Consider the following 19,666-nt stretch of genomic DNA (forward strand, 5'->3'; position numbering starts at 1 on the left):
TTATAATTTATTTGTATTATAAATCTAATAATTATAACTAACTAGGATATTCGATAATAATGACTTAGATTACAGAATATATTAAAATATTATTATCACACTATTATTATGGTCATGACACATTTTTTGTAATACTTTTACATATTTTTTATTGGCGTATATTTATTTCCCAGATTAAGAACTATAGTAAAATCCCTAAAATTTTACTAAACACCCACTAAAATGTATTTAGTTAAATTCCTTTAGAAGGCAACTTCGGCAAAGTAATATTTATAGTAAAGTAGTTTAATAGTAAGTAATATATTTATTGGCAATTTTTTCTTTTGTCCAAAAAGGAGTATTTTCAGTTTGTTTAATGTTAGTTTGTTTATTCTCTCATATGTTCTAAATACGCAAATCGATTGTGATGTATGGGACATTGTCGAAATAATCACATCGTGGCGCGTGACGATGACTGTGTGCTGACAAAAAAATGTTAGAAAATTTGCTTGTTATATACATATTATATTTTCTTAAAAGTATTTTGTTACCACCACACCAATGCTCCTAATAGTCGTTTATATACAACACAAAAAATAAGTTTTTAATAACTTATTCTACATGATGAAGGCATTAATTGTCTACAGTGAAGAATACGTTTAAATTAAAAATATGTGGAATAAAACCTTAATAAGTGCATTTACAAAGCTTTTAACTATCTTATAGTCTGTTAACGTACATTGTATCATTATAATATTTTATGAACTCAATTATAAAAAATCGGAAATATAAAACTATCAGCAGGTATTTTACACGATAAGCAAAAAAACTTATTAAAATCATTTAAATATTGTCATTACATAGACTTAGGAAAATAATACGTCAGGAGTAATTTACACGAGAGTGGCCTTGCCATTGACAATACATAATATTTTATAAATATACGCTTACGTTACAATTTATTTTGTCACAAAGACACGCTCAACATATTGCTGTCTCTGTCTTCCTTACGGCACATGTATAAGTGCATCTCGCTCAATTTTGTACCACATTTTGGACGCGCCTGGATGCATCGCCCGATAATATCGCTAATTGAAAACATAAATAGTATTGTCTTATGTGGTAACGTATAAAAAGTCACATTCTTACACAAACAATTATACAGTCATCCATATTTCCAAAAGTTTATACAAATGTAATATTTCTATACTCACGCTCGTACAACTGATTAGACAGTACGAGAAATATCGTGCGGGTATAATACATGGCTGGCAATGTTATATCACTTTTGTTTCCAGATCTGCGTGGCTTCGCAATGTATTACAACTAGCACAATATTTCTCAATGAGCCCTTAATTTCGAATCACACATACTTAGGCTAGATCTCGACATTTGCGTCACGTGGTATACAAAGGCTCAGCGTAGAGTCTGGTTGGCACTGATATCTGGCTGGCCGCCACTGGAGGAGGCTCTCTGCTTATCAGCAAGGCTTCACGAGCTCGTCTCTTGGCTATTAGAAGGAAGAAAAGAAAAATTAATACAATAATAGGCATCGGTCACAATGACAAACAATGTAGAGATTTAGAAGTTACAGGAATGATCGGATTCTGTCCTTATTTTATATTTGATTTTCTTTTTGAGATATTATTTTTACTTTCTATGTATTTTTACTTATCAGTTAATGTAATATTATACGTACATATATCTGATAAATATAAATACATTGTTGTATACAAAAAAGAATATAATTGTTTTTTTTAATAAAGTTTTCATAGTAGAGATTAACTCAGTAAGAGTTTTCTTCGACCAAAACTTTGACACATTGCGACTTGCAGGTAATGGGCATCGATAGTGCAGAACAAAGATAATATATGCACATAAATAATATAACACACGATAAGTATATACATATATCTAATTAAGTACAATGATTAATCATCATCTATAGACTCCTGCCTGAGCAATATAGATATTTATAAATGGCCTCAAAGGTCAATGATTTAACATCGCATAATGCAGGAACTTTGCTAGCTTTTTAAGTAGTATTTTTATTCAAGTGCAAGCAAACACTTGACTCTCCAAATATGTTTAGAGTACAAGACTATGTAATTAACTCTCGATTCAGGGTCTCGCTTGACGTATTTTAGCATAATTTGATATACTTGGTCATGACTGAGTGTTTGTATCTCATTGCCTACTATGACGTGAGCATTTCGTAAACTACGTCAATTATGTAAAAAGTAGTTACGCTCCAAAAAATCCAGCTAAGCTAAGAATTTGTATGAACGTCATAGAGTCACAAAAACACCAAGTACGTTTGTAATCTAAATGAAGTTATGAGAACTTACCACTTGAATGCATACAACATAGTACAAGGGTGGCTATGAATGCAGCAAACGGTAGCACGCCAGCCAAAGCCAGCAATGCATGTTGCGCCGGCGAATATTTCGTCCGGGACACTCCGCAGCTAGTTATGTTTTGTACGTTGAAGTTTTCGAGAATCTCTTGGAATTCTGTTCCTAAAGCACGGATGGTTGCTTTCATTGCTTTCGGGGTTAATGCTTCCCCGGACTCCACTTTTCTGAATTGGAAGCATGGCCTGAGAATAAAAATGTAGAGTTAAAATGAATCGATAGCACATAGCAATACCTAAGTAGGATCTTTTTGGAAACATTTTGTTTGTAAATGAAACAAAACGTAATTTAGGTCTTTATAAAGGCTTTTATTTACCTACTATCAGAATGTAAAACAAAAAACTCGAATGTATGCGAGTCACGGCACGAAATAGTATTCCTATAAATTTGAGCGATAGCGTTGTTAACGAGAATTGTCTACAAGGGCAGCTTGTATAATATTATTTCTCATCAGTCTATAATTTAAATACTAACCCAGGGTTGGCGTAGAAGGCGTTATTGGAGTCATGTAGTTGCATCCTGAGTCCTTTTTGCGCAAGCGCGGCTGTCATTCTGTCTCGGAGCGCGGCATATTTCTGTTTGGTACCACCAATCATCACCAGGCGAAGGAGATCACGTTCTCTCACCACCACTACCTGGGGTATCAAAAGGGGATATGAAAATGCACAAAAAAGTGATTATAAGCTATGTTGCCATGACAAGCACTCACGTTGCTATAATTTTTTTTCAGCCTTTTAGATTCAATAATTAGATTTGTTGCCTTTATTACATATAGTTTATTAGTAATTCGACACTTACCTCTACTAAAATATCTGTAAATCTCTCTTGATCATTGGAGTTGTTAGCTCGAACCAGTATCCTGAATACATGGAATTTATATTATTTACATGACATAAGAACAACATACGAACTCGTTAGAAGTATATTGAAATATGTACAATCATACCTAAATATCCCATCAGCGTAATGTATCAAATTTTTCATAATCTTCAAGTCTCCAGTCATATTGTTAAGGACAATCACTTCTGTGATATTGTTTAAAGATTTACCCTTTATAGGTGATATGAAAGTCATGTTCACAATGCTGTAGTGAATAGGTTTGGCGTCGGGATCTTTGTCTGTAGCTTTTACTGAAGCTATGAGTGTATCTATTGGTACGTTGAGTCTTACTCCAACAGTGATGTTTGCACTCTCGAACTCAGGTAGATGGTCGTCTATATCAATGATTTTTACTAACACTTGGGTTTCTGATGGGTCCTAAAAAATAAAATATGAATTTAGGTGAATGTGAGACGAAATGGAGTTTAGAACTAAAAAAATATATGATTTAAAATTAAAGAAACATGCCTAGATTCCCGAGACAAAAAAGGGAATATAGTTTATTAATGTGCATCTTACCAGCCTATTATATGATTTAGTCAATCGTGGCGTGGTTCCATACTTAAAGCACTTGATAGTTATCAGCTGTTTGGATACCATTTCTCTATCAAGCCTTGCCGCTGCTATTATCAACGCTTTACTGTTGTTTGTTCTTTCTAACCTCAGCAACTCGTACTCATTGCCAGCTGAAATAGATTAACACAATATATATCTCTTCTCGATTTAAAAAGTTTTCTATTTCATTTAAATTAAAATTTGAATTCATACCAGTAATAGCATAGTCTATAGCTGCGTTATCATCAATATCCTCATCAATTGCTTCTAGTTGTCCAATAACTGTGCCAATTGGTACCTCTTCTTTAACTGTCATAAGTAAAGGAGGATCGTCCTAAAATATACGAAATTAATCTATTATAACCCATCATATACTAATGAATCCCAAAATTGGCAATTGCCAAAATATCCTTTACTTGCCAGATTTCTTCCAAAATGTGGTTTATGGTCATCAACATCAGTGACGAGAACGGTTACTATCCTAGTGCTTTGTTGGGGCGGTTGACCTCTGTCTGTTACTAGTAACACAAGGGTATAAGAAGATTTACGTTCCCTGTCCAATGACTGACGAGTCGTAATTAAGCCGGAATGGGGATCTGCAACAAGAACACATATAATAAATAATAATAAATGCGGACAACATCACATACATTGTTCTGAATCCAAAGTAAGTTGCTAAAGCACTTGTGTTATGGAATTCAGATACAACGAAGGTACCACAAACACCCAGACCCGAGAAAATGTAGAAATGTGCATTTTTACATTGACCCGACCGGGGATCGAACCCGGGACCTCAGAGCTAGCGACACCTTGAAACCGGTGCGTGCGCCACTCAACCACGGAGGTCGTCGTCGACATATTTTGCAATGATTTCCTATAAAGATTTATTACACAAACAGACACAAAAGTAAACTTATGCACTAACCGACAGCAAAAGATTTTGCGTCTGGGTTGCTTGGTTGTATTGAGTAGTACAGCTGCCCTGAAGGTTGAGTAGGATCATCCGGATCACTCGCCACCACTTGGAAAACGGCTGATCCAATCGTTGCATTCTGAAAATTCACAGTAGTATTAGCATCATGTCTAGTTTTGTGGAAGTATCGGGCAAAGGTTACTGTTAAAACAATATAACGTTAATAGATAAACTCAAATTCTCACCTCGCTAACACTAAGTATTTCACCAGCCGCCGGTCGAATAAACCTTGGTACTCCATCGTTAGCGCTGACGTCGCCAATATATAAAGATAATGATGTATCTCCTGTGTGTCCACCGCCATCTGTTGCTCCAACTAACAGTCTGTAGGGATCCGTTCGACCTCTGCCAGTCAAGTCCTTGTGAGTTGTGATTTCACCAGTTATAGCATCGATTATGAAAAGCCCTGCAATAAAAGAATATCCAAAATAATTTATTTGTTCACTTTGTGCACTTTTTAATACCGACAGTTATCAATATTTTTATAAATGGAGAATTCTTACCATTAGCCTCTCCTTCATCTAAGAAGTCGTATCTAATTTCTCCTCCTAAACCTTCGTCTGGGTCAGAAGCAGTAACGTTGACAACACTTATTCCAATTGGGACGTTTTCTGGCACGACAGCTGAAAATGAAACTGGCCTTAGTAACAGGTTTTTTCTTTTTATAAATCAGTTTTCGTTGGTGTGTTTTGTATCTCTTTTACCTGTGTAGACTTTCTTCTCAAACTCTGGTGAATTATCATCGACATCAAGAACATCTATAAGGATTGCCGCAGTGGTTTTGAGTCTGTCTGCTCCTCCACTAGGTATATCAGCTGCCTCTATTTCCAGTCTTAGAACAGATTGTCGTTCTCTGTCTAAAGTTTTGTTTTCTGCTACCTGAAATAAATCACAATTTCTGCAATATTAGTGTGAATAGTAACATCATAAACATCATATATTTTTTTAAAAAGCTTACGTCGTTTATATTCGCATTGTATTTACCTGAATGGAACCAGTGACATTATCAATTTTGAATAAATCTGAGTTGTCGCCTCTTAATGTGTATCTAATATCGGAGTATCCCTTAGTTTTATCTTCATCAGTCAACACCGCATCTGCGTCATGTGCCTTTACACTAACAATAAGCTCTGGATATTTAACTGATTCTAGAACACTCACTTTATAAAGCTGAAATATAAACACCAATTAGTTTTAATAGATAATATTCTCCTGGACTACAATCTTGATAATCATAACATAAAATAAGTTAAGACAAACCTCTTTTTCAAAAATCGGTGGATTATCATTAATGTTCATGACCTCTATTATAATTTTAGCCGTACTATGCCTACTGCCATCATTACTAGTAGCTTTTACAGTAACAGTCAAATTAGGAGTTGTCAAATCTTCATAATCCAAATGCTTTGTTAAAACCACCTGTCCACTTAATGGGTCGACTTGAAGCAAGCCTGTTTCTGAATTAATAACTTTGAAATTGGACACTAAATGACCAGACACCGGGTCTTCGGCCATCAATACAACGACGGTGCTTCCTATCGGTTGTTCTTCCTTAATCTTATGGTATATAACGGGATTTGAACTAGTCCATCCTGAATTAGTAAATTGAGGATTTTTGTCGGCATAAGGTTGAATGTAAATTGTGTGTTCTATCATAGCAAATTGTTTCTCTTTGTTTAATTCGGCGTTCACATCAACGACTTTGATTGTCAATATAGCTATTGACGCTTGACTATAATCCAGTGTGCCATTTACAATAACTTCTCCAGTATCCTCGTTGATACGAAACATGTGTGTGTAGTCAAATGGTGAATTAGGTTTTAGTTGTACACCCGCTTTAGACAGAGCTTTGATTGGTTCCATAATGCTGTATTGTAATTTCGCGTTCACATCTGTATCATAAGCAACAATTTGTGTAACTATATCGCCTAGTTTAGCTTTCTCAGAAATATGTGTCGTTGATTCAGTAACATTGAATTTAGGAGGCTTGTCATTTACATCCTGAATAGTAACGAACACAGTAGTGGTAGCAGTTTCTGGTATTGGCATTCCACTGTCAACGGCAGATACAATTATTTCATATCGATCAGGATTTATATCTCGGTCTAGGTTTGCATCGCTGGACACCGTTATTAGACCAGTTCTGAAAGATAAAATTAAAAATAGTACACATTATTTTTGATAAAATATCTGATTGTTTACTTATTGGATTTCTATCCATTTACTTACTTTTCATTGATAACAAAGTTATCCCTGGATCCCGATACGATATGATACGTCAGCAGATCATCCAATCCATCAGGGTCATTTGCTACTACCATAGTAACATTCTGCCCAGGTTTAGCATCCTCTCTTATATTCGCTTTGTAGTTCATAGGATTCAGGTCAAAGGTAAAATCTTCAGTAGTCTCAGGACTATGTTGTGAGACAGTGTACTTATAGTGATGATAGTTTCCTTTAAAGGTAGGCCTTTGATTGCCTGGAACTCCCACTCTAATGTAGACTCGAGTTTCGTTGTGAAGAGATGGGATGCCTGAAATATATTTAAGATTTTATCCTATGAGCTTATTACTGGATAAAGTAATAATGTAGTTTGTTGTTATATTTTTAATATCGTTTATTGACATTACCGTAATCAGTAGCTCTCACAACCAGCTCATATTGTCCTCTAGGCGTGTCCATACTATCAACTTTATCAATAATACTTATTTCTCCTGTTTCTTCATCTATAGTGAACACATTGCCTTTGCGACTGATGCTGTTGTCGGATTCGAGTGTATATTTAATTAGACCATCACCTTGTGTGGGACCGTCTGCATCTGTGGCCTATGAAAGTAGAAAAGTATTAACAAAAATATTTCAACATAATTTTCAACAGAACATTACATAAAAAAAATGTTCTTACCCGAACAACAAACTGGGGTTCGAAAGTAGTAGCACCATCTCTTATAGTTCTACTGTACTCCGACGCTTCGAATATCGGTGCATTATCATTCACATCCAACACTTCAACAAAAATGCTCGCTGTTGATCCTTTGCCACCTCCGTCTTTAGCGAAAATTGTTAAGCTATAACTTTTTTGTTTTTCATAGTCAAGAATTTGTTGTACGTAAATACCACCTTTGCTTTTATCAGTTTTAAACATATTAGATCCAAACCCAGTTAAAGTGTATTCGATTTCACCAAATATTCCATAATCTCTATCGGTTGCAAACACATCACCAATTTTAGTTCCAATAGTTGCATTTTCAGGAACATTAAATTTGTAAGTGGCTTCTTCGAAAATTGGTGAGTTGTCATTCATGTCTAGAAGTTTTATGTTAACCCGAGCTGATGACAATTCCAGGCCATTGGCTGCTGTTACTATATCAAAACTGAATAAACGTAGATTTTCGTCATCAACTTCGTAATCCAATTTAGAAGAATCTTTAACTTTTATACTAATTGGAGTTCTTCCTTCGCCGTGATCGGTGCTAATTGAAAATACGTCTTCTGAATTAAACACATTTCTGAGATATAAATCGTATTTGCTGTTCTTTCCAATATCATTGTCTTCCACGTAGATGGATAGACCGGGAACTGGGCTACCATTTTCAATGTTTTCTGGAATCGATATATCGAATACATCTTTGTTAAATTTCGGAACGTGGTCATCGACGTCAGTGACAATTATTGTTATTGTTGTTACCGTGTAGTCAGATGGTACTTCGTTATTTATTAATTCCGTGGCCTGAAATTATGAATACCTCATTATTTGCTGTTAGTTAACAAGAATAATATGTAATGTACTATTAAGTTAGGTAACGTTAAAAAAAAACAAATAATGAATCGTGAATACCTTGACAAAGAAATTGTAAACACCACCATTTTGCATCACGACATCACTTTCTCTGTCAATAGGATTGTCGGAAGCGACCAATACTGCTCGTCCGAGAGGTCTATCGGGCAGTAATTTAAAATACTGTTCGGAGTCTCCTTCGAGGGTCAAAAGAACTGGTCGTAGGTTTGCTGTGTCACCGTCCTTTGCTATAATTTCCATTATGCTTGTACCCTGAAACAGAGTTCATATGAGTTATTGAATTATGCCCAAGAAATTATTAATTAGGTAATTGTGTTTGAAGTATTTGTGATACTCACCGGTGGAGTGTTTTCTGGTACTGTTGCTGAAAACGGCGCATTAACAAACGCAGGTGGTTGATCTTGTACATCCCATATTGAAGCCGCCACACTAGCTAGAGCTCTTAATGGTCTGTCGGAGGCATCGGTAGCTTCTAAACTTATGATGTAAGCTGATCTGCTTTCAAAATCTAGTGGCTGGTTAAGGAAAAGTCGCACTTGATATTCATTCGGGGTAATCTGAAAATAAAAAAGAAGCAATCTTATTGATCGAAAGAAAACACGAGTATCTCTATAAAGAAAAGATTTTCTTCTTCGAATATATATAGGTATACTACAAACCATATCAGTAACGACTCTGAATGTGGCGCATGCTTCAAAGTCACTTCCCTTTTCTTTGGTAGTGCACTTGACTCGTATTCTCGCATTTTCACCTTCATCTAGATCTGTGACATTTATTTTTGGGTTGACCTGAAATTATTGCCCCTCATATTTATTATTATAGAATTTATTATCAGTTACATAAAACTCAAAATCCATTAGATCCTACCTCTATTTCTGTTCCAACAGGAGTTGCTTCACTTATATTAACAATGTATGGCCTATTGTGAAACACTGGTGGATTGTCGTTTACATCTTTAACTGGAATTACTCTTCTCAATGATACCGTGTTTGGTTCTGTATTTGCTATTCCTTCATCTGTAAAATCAACAAAAAAATATTTATCACCATTTAACCTTTTTACATCTAGGTCTTTTATTCAGTAAAGTTATTACAATCAAAAATAATAAGTGTGGTTACGAAAAGTACATTATTAAAAAAAGTGTATGGACTTTTTTAGTTGAAAGTACTTGGTTGAATCTTAATTGATTTTAGTCATTATAACATTAACTACAACCAGTACTTACACAACTAAAAGTAAAGCAAATAGTAACTAAAGTAGGTTAACTTAGTTAGCCGAAGTTTACAGTTGTGATAAAAAAAAACAGGCGGAAACAATCAGTAAAATTAACACGGTACCGGTAATAGATGTTGATGAATGAAACTTGTCAATATTGAAGGCAAAAAATGGTTCATGTATGGTGTGGAAGTAAGTATTTTTTTAGATATTATAAAAAGTACAAAGAGCGTCGAAGAGAGAATCAGCGTTTTATTTTTTATCAATATTAAAGATGTTAATTTTTCTTTCCTCTTACCAGTAATACTGATGATGACTTCCAAGAACGCCTGCTCCTCTCTGTCCAAGGTCTTGGCGAGGGTAACGACTCCTGTCAAAGAGTCCACGGAGAAGTACTGTCCAGATATCGAGTACCGCAGCTGACCATTTTCTGGATCCACTCCTGAAATCATTTAGAGGTAATTTTAGAACATACCTTGGAATAGTTGCTTTGACCGGGTACAGAAGAACTAGAATGCCTGCGCAAAATTCTACAGAAAATTCATCAGTAGATTGGCGGCTTAATACATTTCATGAGTCGTATACATAATTTAATTTAAAAAGCGTGTTACAAAATGGTTTATTCGAGCGTATTTGTCGAAATAATCGACTAGCTTTTTGGCCCAACCGGAGCCTTAAATCTTTAGACGTCCGCGGAGTCACACAGTTCGATTCAAGACTCAACCGATCCGAAATTCGGTTTATGACTGATTTCTTAAAGTATTCCTAGATTAACACTTACCTTTCAAATGATATACTGGAGTGCCAACTGGCGTGTCTTCAGAAAGGCTGAACTGTGACATGTCACCAGTCTGCGGTATGAAGTGCGGCGCGCTGTTGATCACTTGCGACCAACATGATTGCAACAGCGATAAGACCAAGAGTATTATTAGGGGGTTCGGGTCAGATAGCACTGTGGCTATTTTCCGACGCTGAAATATTATTTCGGCCATCTGGAAGAAAGACGAAAAATTTATTGGTTTTGTTTTGAAGAGAAAACTTTTGTAATGAAGCAATAATGACGTTGTTATTGGTTTAAAAATTTCAAGAATTTCCTTTAATGTCAAGAGGAAATATTTTTTTCTCATAGATTCTAGGTCTTGCAGGTATAGGTATTTATTGATCAATTAATTCTACAATATGACAAACAATGTCTTAATTAGAGCATACTTTGTTTTTGAATTTTATTACATTACAGATATATGAAAAGTATATTTATTCAATCAAAACATAATGTATTAGGCTTCGAAGTACTAGGATAGCGTCGTGTCTGACCTCACAAATATGTGAGAACGGTGTAAATATTAATGTTGTTTTATTACAAGTTATTGACGTCACGAATCGAATGGTATACCTACAACCTTGAGCTTAGAAAGCATACGATCAGTGTCTTTGGCATTTAAGAAATTCTTTTTTTTATATTTTTAATTGAACTTTGAATTAAATTCATAAATTCTTCATAAGTAATATAATAAAATAAATACTGCGTTATTTTCTCATTTTATATAATCAAAATATTCGTTTTATCTTATTTTTGTTTTATAGGCAATTTCGAGATCACAGATAATATTTAAATTTAAAAATATTTATAATACATACTTGCGTGAACTTGATTTTTAACATACATAAATATTTAAAGAATGTTAATTTCATAATATTACTCACTTTATAACTATGATATATTTCATAATTAATTATTGTTAATTACGTAGTACATTATGTATGTATACAGTTTAAATATGATAACATAGCTGTTTATTTCTACATTAACATTCTAAGCGCCGAAATTAATTGTATTGTTTATAACATTTATTTCTTGCGAAGTCTGTCTTAGTAGAGTTTATTTATCACCATACATCATAAGTTCATCAAAAGTATCTTAACTAACTAAATGGCTTCTGTGAAGTTTGTTTATTTTATTGATCTTCATACTCACGTATACAAACTAAAGAAAACACATAAATATGAAATAGCGCAAAGTATTAAAGACCAATCTTTTTTCAAACGTTCAAAATTAAACATAACCCGAACTCTACATGAAAACAACAACGTTGTCGAGGTCTACTTATCTCATGCGTATAGACTAAAACCATTAGTACACGTAATAAAATGCATAATACACTGTTACAGTGATCCTCCTACCACGTAGTAAATACTGTTTTGCTGAAGCGAGATGGAACACTACGGTATAGAGCGACATCCCTTTTCCACAACGGCCTCTTAATTTCGTACGCGGTTGCACTTTTGTGCGTTGCACAAGTGCTGTGCACCGGTATTATGGTTATATTAACGAATAAGGGCGATGATTTTTAAACATTGTAGAGTCACTGTGTAATATTAATTTACTACTGTGGTAGAGTTCATTGCTTGAGTTGCATTTCTTTTGCCATGTCATCCATGTGTTTTTTCGTTCCTGCCAATTTCATGTGCAAGTATAAGAGTGAGTAGTCAATAATACAGAGTGGCTAATGAGATCTCGAGGCTAACAGTATAAAGAGAAACTACATTTCTCTTTTATAGTATTTCATACATTAAAATCATTTCGTTTACTATGAACTTGCATGGGCTGCCTTTGGCGGCGCATAGACCTGAATCTAGTAACTGAATGTAGTTTGAACGGAATAAAAACATCGGACAAACATTCGTTAAAAATAAAAATAAATCAGCGAAAGTTCGGTTGAGCTATATACAATCAAATATTATCAAGACTGATTGTTAAATAGACCATTTATAGAAGGGGTTGGTCTATATTCAGCTAAGCATTCATTGACTAAATAACATTCATGCTCTACCGAGCAGGTTATACAACAACCTGTCGGTTCCATTTCTCAATCGCACCAGTCGCTAGTGACAGTCTAACTAGAGTAATGTATCCTTCAGAGGTAGTTGCCACTAATGTACCTTATTACCCCGATTTCAATAAGTATGTTTGATTAATGTACTGTCTGATAAATGTATTTGATTCTAATGAAGTTTCTGTTTTATAGGTATAATGTTTTGTTCAATGTTGAAAGTTTAACTTCTAATTAATCTATTTCTCGGATATTTTTATGGTTTCATATCTGAGGGGTAAAAACGGAACCCAATGACTGAGACACTTAACCATTGGTTGTTACGGTCATTTTTTTTTTGATTCCTTGCAACAGCAGTACATCACCTGTAAAATGACAAATGTCTAGCTATCACGGTTTATGAAATACACTGTTTTCATTGCACCTTTTGGGTACGCAACCCCAAAAAGGGTGTAGTTTGTCTTTTGACACCGATTGTAATTCAACCTTTGCATAAATCAGTCCTTGTAACATTAACGTCTTCAAAATGTTCACGGTTCAATCAACTTAATGTAAATAGAAAACCTATTATGTATTGTCTACAATAATACAAAGGATATTGAATCCAGTGTGGCCTATTGTCAACGTAATGTTACAAAAAACAAATGCTAGATCGTTAGAACACGGAATATTAAAAAGTAGAGGAAGTGCCCAAACATACAAGATCGCTCACTGAAGTTTTCATTTCACTTCACATTTTCATTTCACATAGGTACTTAAAATGTATACCTCGTTCTTAATTTTTCAGAAAAATGATGGTAGAAAAAATAATTTACCTTGATTAAGCTTCTAGATATAACTTGCATCAAATCCTTAGGTTGCTAAGGTTGATCGTGGTCTCCTAATAGCGGTACATATAGCCTCTTTGCCTATTCCTTCTACTTCTCCGTTCCGTGGTTGAATATCACAATTGCTAATCGTAGCGGTTCGTGACGCAATCGTTTAGACAAGAATGTCTGTGGAACTGTTACATTTTATTTAATATCAAGCTTATGTAGGTGGTTTAAAGGGAGTAAGCAGATGTAGTCGGCACAGATGATACGACTTTTGATTGACTTTCTGAAGGTATTTCACTGGTCTGTTTTTAGCAAAGTAGGTTGGAAGACTTCTTTGCTATTTTTTTTTGTCCTTAGCTGGGATGAGGCAGTCTTTTCTGTTTGAGGCTAATTTCTTTATCAAATGCATTATCCTCATCTTTGTGGAATCAGCCATTGCTGGGTATATGCCTCTTTTTTCTACTACTTTTGTCTATTATGAATGTCTGACATACAGGCGTTTCCAATAAACTTAGGTATATCATCGACCTGTAGCTAAGCTAATTATTTTCGTAACTTTTCTCCACACTTTTTACTGGAAAATATATTTCCAACAATTTAAGTACGAGAAACATTTTTTTTCAATCAACATTCAATTACTTTTATGTTAAATCTGAAATGTCGAAAACCAAGAGATGTTTACGTATTGTAAATACATTACGTACATACTTTGCGTACATATGACTCAGATTTACACTTACTAAATGACACGCCAGCGTTTATTGGCACGCATCAAATCGTGACGCTTGCATTAATTCGTATAATTATTTTGCGCGCGATAATTCTCTGTGAGTGATATTGATCTACTTAAGTAGTGTTGTGAAAGATGCCTCTATTGTTAGTCTCAGTATGAATTATGATGCGAATAGAATCAAGGCTTTATTTTTCTTTGATAAGAGTGCTGCATTTGAATCTGCCTTGTATATCACGGTCTGAGTTTATCCGTTTTACCGTATTAAGAAGGATTGATATATTTTTTGTTAGAGAAGATACTACATGTAAGGGTCTACACTGTCTAGAGCCTTAGTTGTATAAAATAAATAACAAAAGTCACACGGCTAGTATCAATATTATCTTTTAACATAATTTAAAAATGCTAACCAAAAGAAGTTATTTAATTGTTTCTAAAAGAGTGATACATTATCGATTGCAATAAACGAATTGATTTATATGTGCTTTATGCCAACATAAGGTAAAACTAAGAATTCAATGCTCTTTAGTACATTCGAAAAAAAAAATCAATTAAAAGTTCAAAGCAATGAAACAGACATAAAACATGATTAGACAAGTTCCTGTAAAACAAAAAGCAGTTATATCAAGGAGAGCTAACAATGATGGTGTTCTCACGACCATTGTGTGAGGTTCAGTGACACGAGGTCGGTGCACAATTGAGTTGCGATACCAACTCTAACCTAGAATATTGAGCTGGTAATTAGGGGCTTGATAGCCCTTGGACTGATCCCGTTTCTTGACAATTTATCTTGAAGCCGACAGTTTAAGTATATGGATCAAGTTTTGACGTATTTGTTAAGACTAGGGCATCGATTGGAATTGCCCAAAATGTTTGCAAGTATATCGCGAATATAATAATTAAGTAAAGTAAATTTATGCCGGCGCTCAGGTTAAATATGATCTTTTAGATTTTATTCAGGAATATGCATCTTCGGTTTTCTTAAGAGGTTCTATGTACGATGATCCTAATTTTTGTTTAATCTATAAAGTAATTCAAAGTTTTACTAATTAGTAGTGTTTGATCTTGAAAGGGCTTGGTCTGATGGAATTTTGTTTAATGTTAATAGATACTTTCCTGTTATAATATTTTCTAGGGTTACTCAAAAATTGGGATATCCCAAAATGTTTGTACGCTCACCCGAATAATACCGGATCTTCCGAATAATGTACTTAGGGATATGAAATTGTGATTATTCCAAAAGGTATCAATTCTGACGGTACTGAATCCAAAACATTTTAGATGTTCCGTTGTTGTTGAGCCTATTCAATATAACTTTGTATGTTTCTGTGTGAGAAAAACACGAAAATGCGTTCCTTTCCCACAACTTTCAACAGGATGAATCTATTACAGTTTTCCCATCAGAACATTCAAAAGCATTTATACATCGTTTGTTACAATACAATCCATTCACATGTACTTGATAGCTCAAACACTGATGTTGACAGTTGCTGTGGGAACACGTTTGAGTAAGATCCTAACATGGTGTACAGTTCACCACACATTGCTTACATGGTATTACAAAATTCGATCCTATTGCCACGAAAATAAGGTACTAGAAATGAAGATACATTAGAAATATTGGAGGTTCCCTGTACACGTAATGTCGACAAGTTAGCTCATCGTATTAAGTAACCCATTTCCTTTGCTAAGTACCTATTACATGGAAAATACATAATCGCAGTACTAAATATTCTCACGTGTTCAGAGATGATTAACTTTCTTGATTAGATAGTTACTGCCTTTTACTTGGTTATAAGAAAGAGATACATCTGATATAGAGATGGTCTAATACTTATCACATATTATAATCATCCTCACAAAAGTTACTCAGACAAAACATCAAGCTTCCTTGTCTCGTGAAAGATTTTCATTAATTATTTCGAAAATATGTGTGTACGTAGCAAGATTTGAGTCGGCAAAATGTTTTCCTTAACGTTTGAGTCCTTAACGGGACTTAATGAGTTTTATTTGTACATAGGTGACCATAGATTCATACGAAGTTTCCTACGTCCTTCGGAAAGTAACTGTGAACTGCTATTAACTTTATTTGAACAACGAGATCTCAATGTTTCGCGAATGTTTTGAGGACAGGATTAAAATAACGGTAGAATAATGAAAGTTTTTTGTAGCCAGTCTTTTGCTAGGCAAAAGCCTCTCTCAAATCCTTCTGTTGAGATAATTGAAAGAAATTGAGACTGTTCTGTTTCTGTCTGTTGTGTTCTGTGTTTTAAAGCCGCTGATATGCTACCAAATTCCTGGTATCTGTTAGATACTAAGACTGTAATTTTTAGCTAGATAGCATATCCAACTTGGCTAAATATAACCTAGTGCCAGATAACCTGGCCTGCCTATTATAGGAATGTTTACCGTTCGGTAATCGAATCTGCGACCTTTAGCGCTGAAAGCGAAGTAAGTAGAGAGCGTAACTACTATGCCTATTGAATATTTCTCCATTGAAAATCACAGTTATTGCCTTTTAAAAATAGCATGATATTTATTACTCCGGGACTTCATAATATATTAGGTTTTTTTTCTTTTAGAAAGACAAAAATAAAGACTTTTACATTTTGTACATTTGAATCACTGCAGATGTTTACTAATTGATGTAATAATACATCGAAGAAAATCGACTTGGAGGCCAAGGCGTTTAAAACCGATGTGCAAATAAACAACTAAAATCAAAATACTTATTAGAACTTATTGTTTTGAGTATGGAGGGGTCTCAACATGTTGGTACACAGTGTATCGAAACGTTAATGTCCATAACCTATCATAAATGTCATTGTTCATATACTCTCAAGGACAGAGATAGAAAGGAAGTCTTAAGCAGAATTTATTTGTTAATATTTTTAAATATCAAAAATCTGGCATTCTCAGGATAATTTTTACATCTGTTATAAAAAAATATTGTTCGACAGCAAAATACAGATTCAGGCCATAATAGGCCCCGATCATGAAAGAGTTTTATACAAATAAGAACTGGATCTAGAATATGAAAAAAATAAAAATAAACGAAAATCTACGTGACCAAACTTTTTGAAGTTAAAGTGACAATGTGTCACCTCAATTGGAGATATTTCGAACGTCCCCAAACCGTTGACATACAAATAGTACCGTTTCGAGGTTTGGAACTCGTTTTAAAATTATTTGGATAAACTCCGTTGCATTGAGGAAATGGAATGGTCTTAAATTGCTTTTGAAAATCTGGTTTTCGAACGAATTGTATTTTTGTTGAAGTCCTGATGATAAAAACCACGTTTATCATCCCTTTCAAAGTGATACTAGTTAAAAGGAAACCCGGAAGAAATACCATATTAAAATATTGTAATTCCGTACTTTTTGAGAAGGTCTATTGTTTATAAAAAGTGTACATAAGCATAATCATAATTATGAATAGAATAAATTATGAAGTAAAAAACCTGTTAAATATTAAGTTAAAAATATTTTCGTAAATAATGTTTTTTTTTGTATAAAAATCAATTCTTTAAAAAAACTAAAAGGTCAGTCTAAACCAGACACATTTTGACCTTGATGACTAACTTACATGTTATGCAAAGAAAGCATACAGTAAACATTAATGCAACATTTGACACAAATAAAACACGTACCGTATTAAAAGATATTCCAACAAATAAATGCACCTCACAAATCACTCAACATTACATATTTTTATTTATAAATAAATAACACTAAGGAAACTAAATACACTATACACCAACTCAACTACTCCGCCAACTTTGATACGTACTGTCAAAAACTTGCACCACCGGTCTCTTGTACCGGATTAGCATTATACCTCACTCTGTCTTACTTAGGCAGTCACAGCCTGAGCTGGAAAAAGACGGAAAAAACGCGTCAGCTCCGCCTCTCACCTCCGCAGATAGAACCTTTTTGCACAGGTAAAAGTAACGGGGTTTTTCTTAAGATGCGTGATGTGAGATGCGAGATATGAGGTCAATGGCGTTAGAAAGAGAGAAAAGGTCCGCTAGGTCACGTTCTAAAGGGGTCCGTTGCATTCAGAGAAATGTTTTGGTATAAGGGAATAGCCGGTGCTATTGTCTTACCATAGAGGCTATTTTACCTTTTTTGGGTCAGTCGTTGGTACCGCAGCTAGTGGTACGGAACATGGGTACGTCGATTTTTTGACCGTTGTTGACAGCTGTGTTTATAGGAATGTATTGCGTGGCGATTGATATCTTGTACCGGTATTCATTTATCAGAGCTTACTTACCGACTGATTTGAATTTTTGTTTGAGCCTATATTAATCAGACCTTTATCTCAAGTTTACTTTAAATATAAAAAAAAACTGTAGAGACCACGTAAACAACTAATTTCTTTCCTTTTCCCGTTAAAGAAGCTTTTAAGCATTGATCACCACTTTACCTTCAAATTCAGATTCCAATATTAAAAACCTATGTTTTCTCATGGGTGCCTATATCATTTGTTTGTGGTATCTTAAAATAAAAGATAGAACCAAGTAACTTTGGAAAAATCATATTGATACTTCCCTGCGTTGGGATCGAACCTGTACCTCGAGCATACAAATCCATGCATATATCATAGAACCACAAGATGCGCTTAGCTTATATCAGTAACTCTGTGAATGACCAAAACAGAACACTCTTTGGTACTTCAATGCAAGAAAGTCGTAAATCAATCAATCGAGCTGGACATAAACATGTCCAATCCAACGAACATCGAAGACACTTAAGTAAATGAAAAGTTTTTAACTCAAAACATTAGAAACAATTCGATTGCCATATCGTACTTACGCGTAAAATATTCTCCACACAAGACACAAACAACAACCATCTAAAAGCAAAATGTTCAGGTAACACAAGTTCACAGGAACATACAGTTACTTCAGTCATCAAACACATACAAAATTACTCCCAAAGTAACGTAATACTCAACTATTGCAAGAACGAAGTAATTCTTTAGAAACATTTTACCGCTGCTTCCATTGTCTTCGGTATTGTTAACTAAATCGTTTTGTAACTCCACAATGCCTGCTATGGTATTATTCAAATTCACATAAAACAAAGAGTGTTAACATAATACTGGTTCCAATGATCGGTGAACTTGTATTGTGTGAAATGCATTAAGACGTAACATTGATATATCTTTTTTATTGAGAATCCACTTGTATTGGGATTGGAGGCTCTTTTCAGGACGTCGATTATAGTCTAAGGTACTGCAACTGCATTTACTGCTTTACATCCACGAATTGCAAACTGGAATAGGCAGATACTATCTAAAGCCGCCCGAAATGTAATGGGTTCGGTTACATACATACTTCTTTTAAACGTCTCCCACACATTCATATCACATCCACAAGTCACCCAGTTACAGAACCAGCATTCGTGGGTCGGAAAATGCTTGTCGAATCGAACTGACGACACGACGTGCACCGTGGGTTGGTGAGTGACCACT

General features: G+C 34.6%; 1 protein-coding gene across 2 annotated transcripts; it reads right to left on the reverse strand.

Annotated features, from left to right (window-relative positions):
- Positions 1 to 521: 521 nt before the first annotated feature.
- On the reverse strand, positions 522 to 19,232 carry LOC113495337 (cadherin-23). Of its 2 annotated transcripts, none has more exons than XM_026874018.1 (24): positions 19,006 to 19,232; positions 10,596 to 10,806; positions 10,113 to 10,256; positions 9,467 to 9,615; positions 9,259 to 9,387; positions 8,938 to 9,156; positions 8,639 to 8,851; positions 7,706 to 8,530; positions 7,431 to 7,626; positions 7,030 to 7,333; positions 6,061 to 6,943; positions 5,785 to 5,970; positions 5,505 to 5,679; positions 5,304 to 5,423; positions 4,986 to 5,206; positions 4,753 to 4,879; positions 4,248 to 4,423; positions 4,041 to 4,161; positions 3,792 to 3,958; positions 3,340 to 3,650; positions 3,192 to 3,252; positions 2,868 to 3,028; positions 2,328 to 2,578; positions 522 to 1,489 (listed from the first exon to the last, which is right to left on the reverse strand). In XM_026874018.1, exons 1-24 carry the CDS (start codon positions 19,111 to 19,113, stop codon positions 1,377 to 1,379), a joined length of 5,571 nt encoding a protein of 1,856 aa, XP_026729819.1. In that variant the 5' UTR covers positions 19,114 to 19,232; the 3' UTR covers positions 522 to 1,376. The 2 variants fall into 2 exon arrangements, with proteins under 2 accessions (XP_026729819.1, XP_026729820.1); XM_026874019.1 differs by lacking the exon at positions 19,006 to 19,232 and adding an exon at positions 17,841 to 18,099.
- Between the last annotated feature and the right edge of the window lie 434 nt (positions 19,233 to 19,666).

This window comes from Trichoplusia ni, chromosome 6, assembly GCF_003590095.1.
Source record: "Trichoplusia ni isolate ovarian cell line Hi5 chromosome 6, tn1, whole genome shotgun sequence".
Taxonomy (NCBI): Eukaryota; Metazoa; Arthropoda; class Insecta; order Lepidoptera; family Noctuidae; genus Trichoplusia; species Trichoplusia ni.

Excerpts from the sequence above, each read along its gene's own strand:
- LOC113495337 (XM_026874018.1), bottom strand. The coding sequence starts at position 19,113 with ATGTGTTTGATGACTGAAGTAACTGTATGTTCCTGTGAACTTGTGTTA. Across the intron at positions 10,807-19,005 it reads GTGTGGAGAATATTTTACGC|ATGGCCGAAATAATATTTCA; the intron begins GTAAGTACGATA and ends TCTTTCTTCCAG. Across the intron at positions 6,944-7,029 it reads AACTTTGTTATCAATGAAAA|AACTGGTCTAATAACGGTGT; the intron begins GTAAGTAAATGG and ends TTTATCTTTCAG.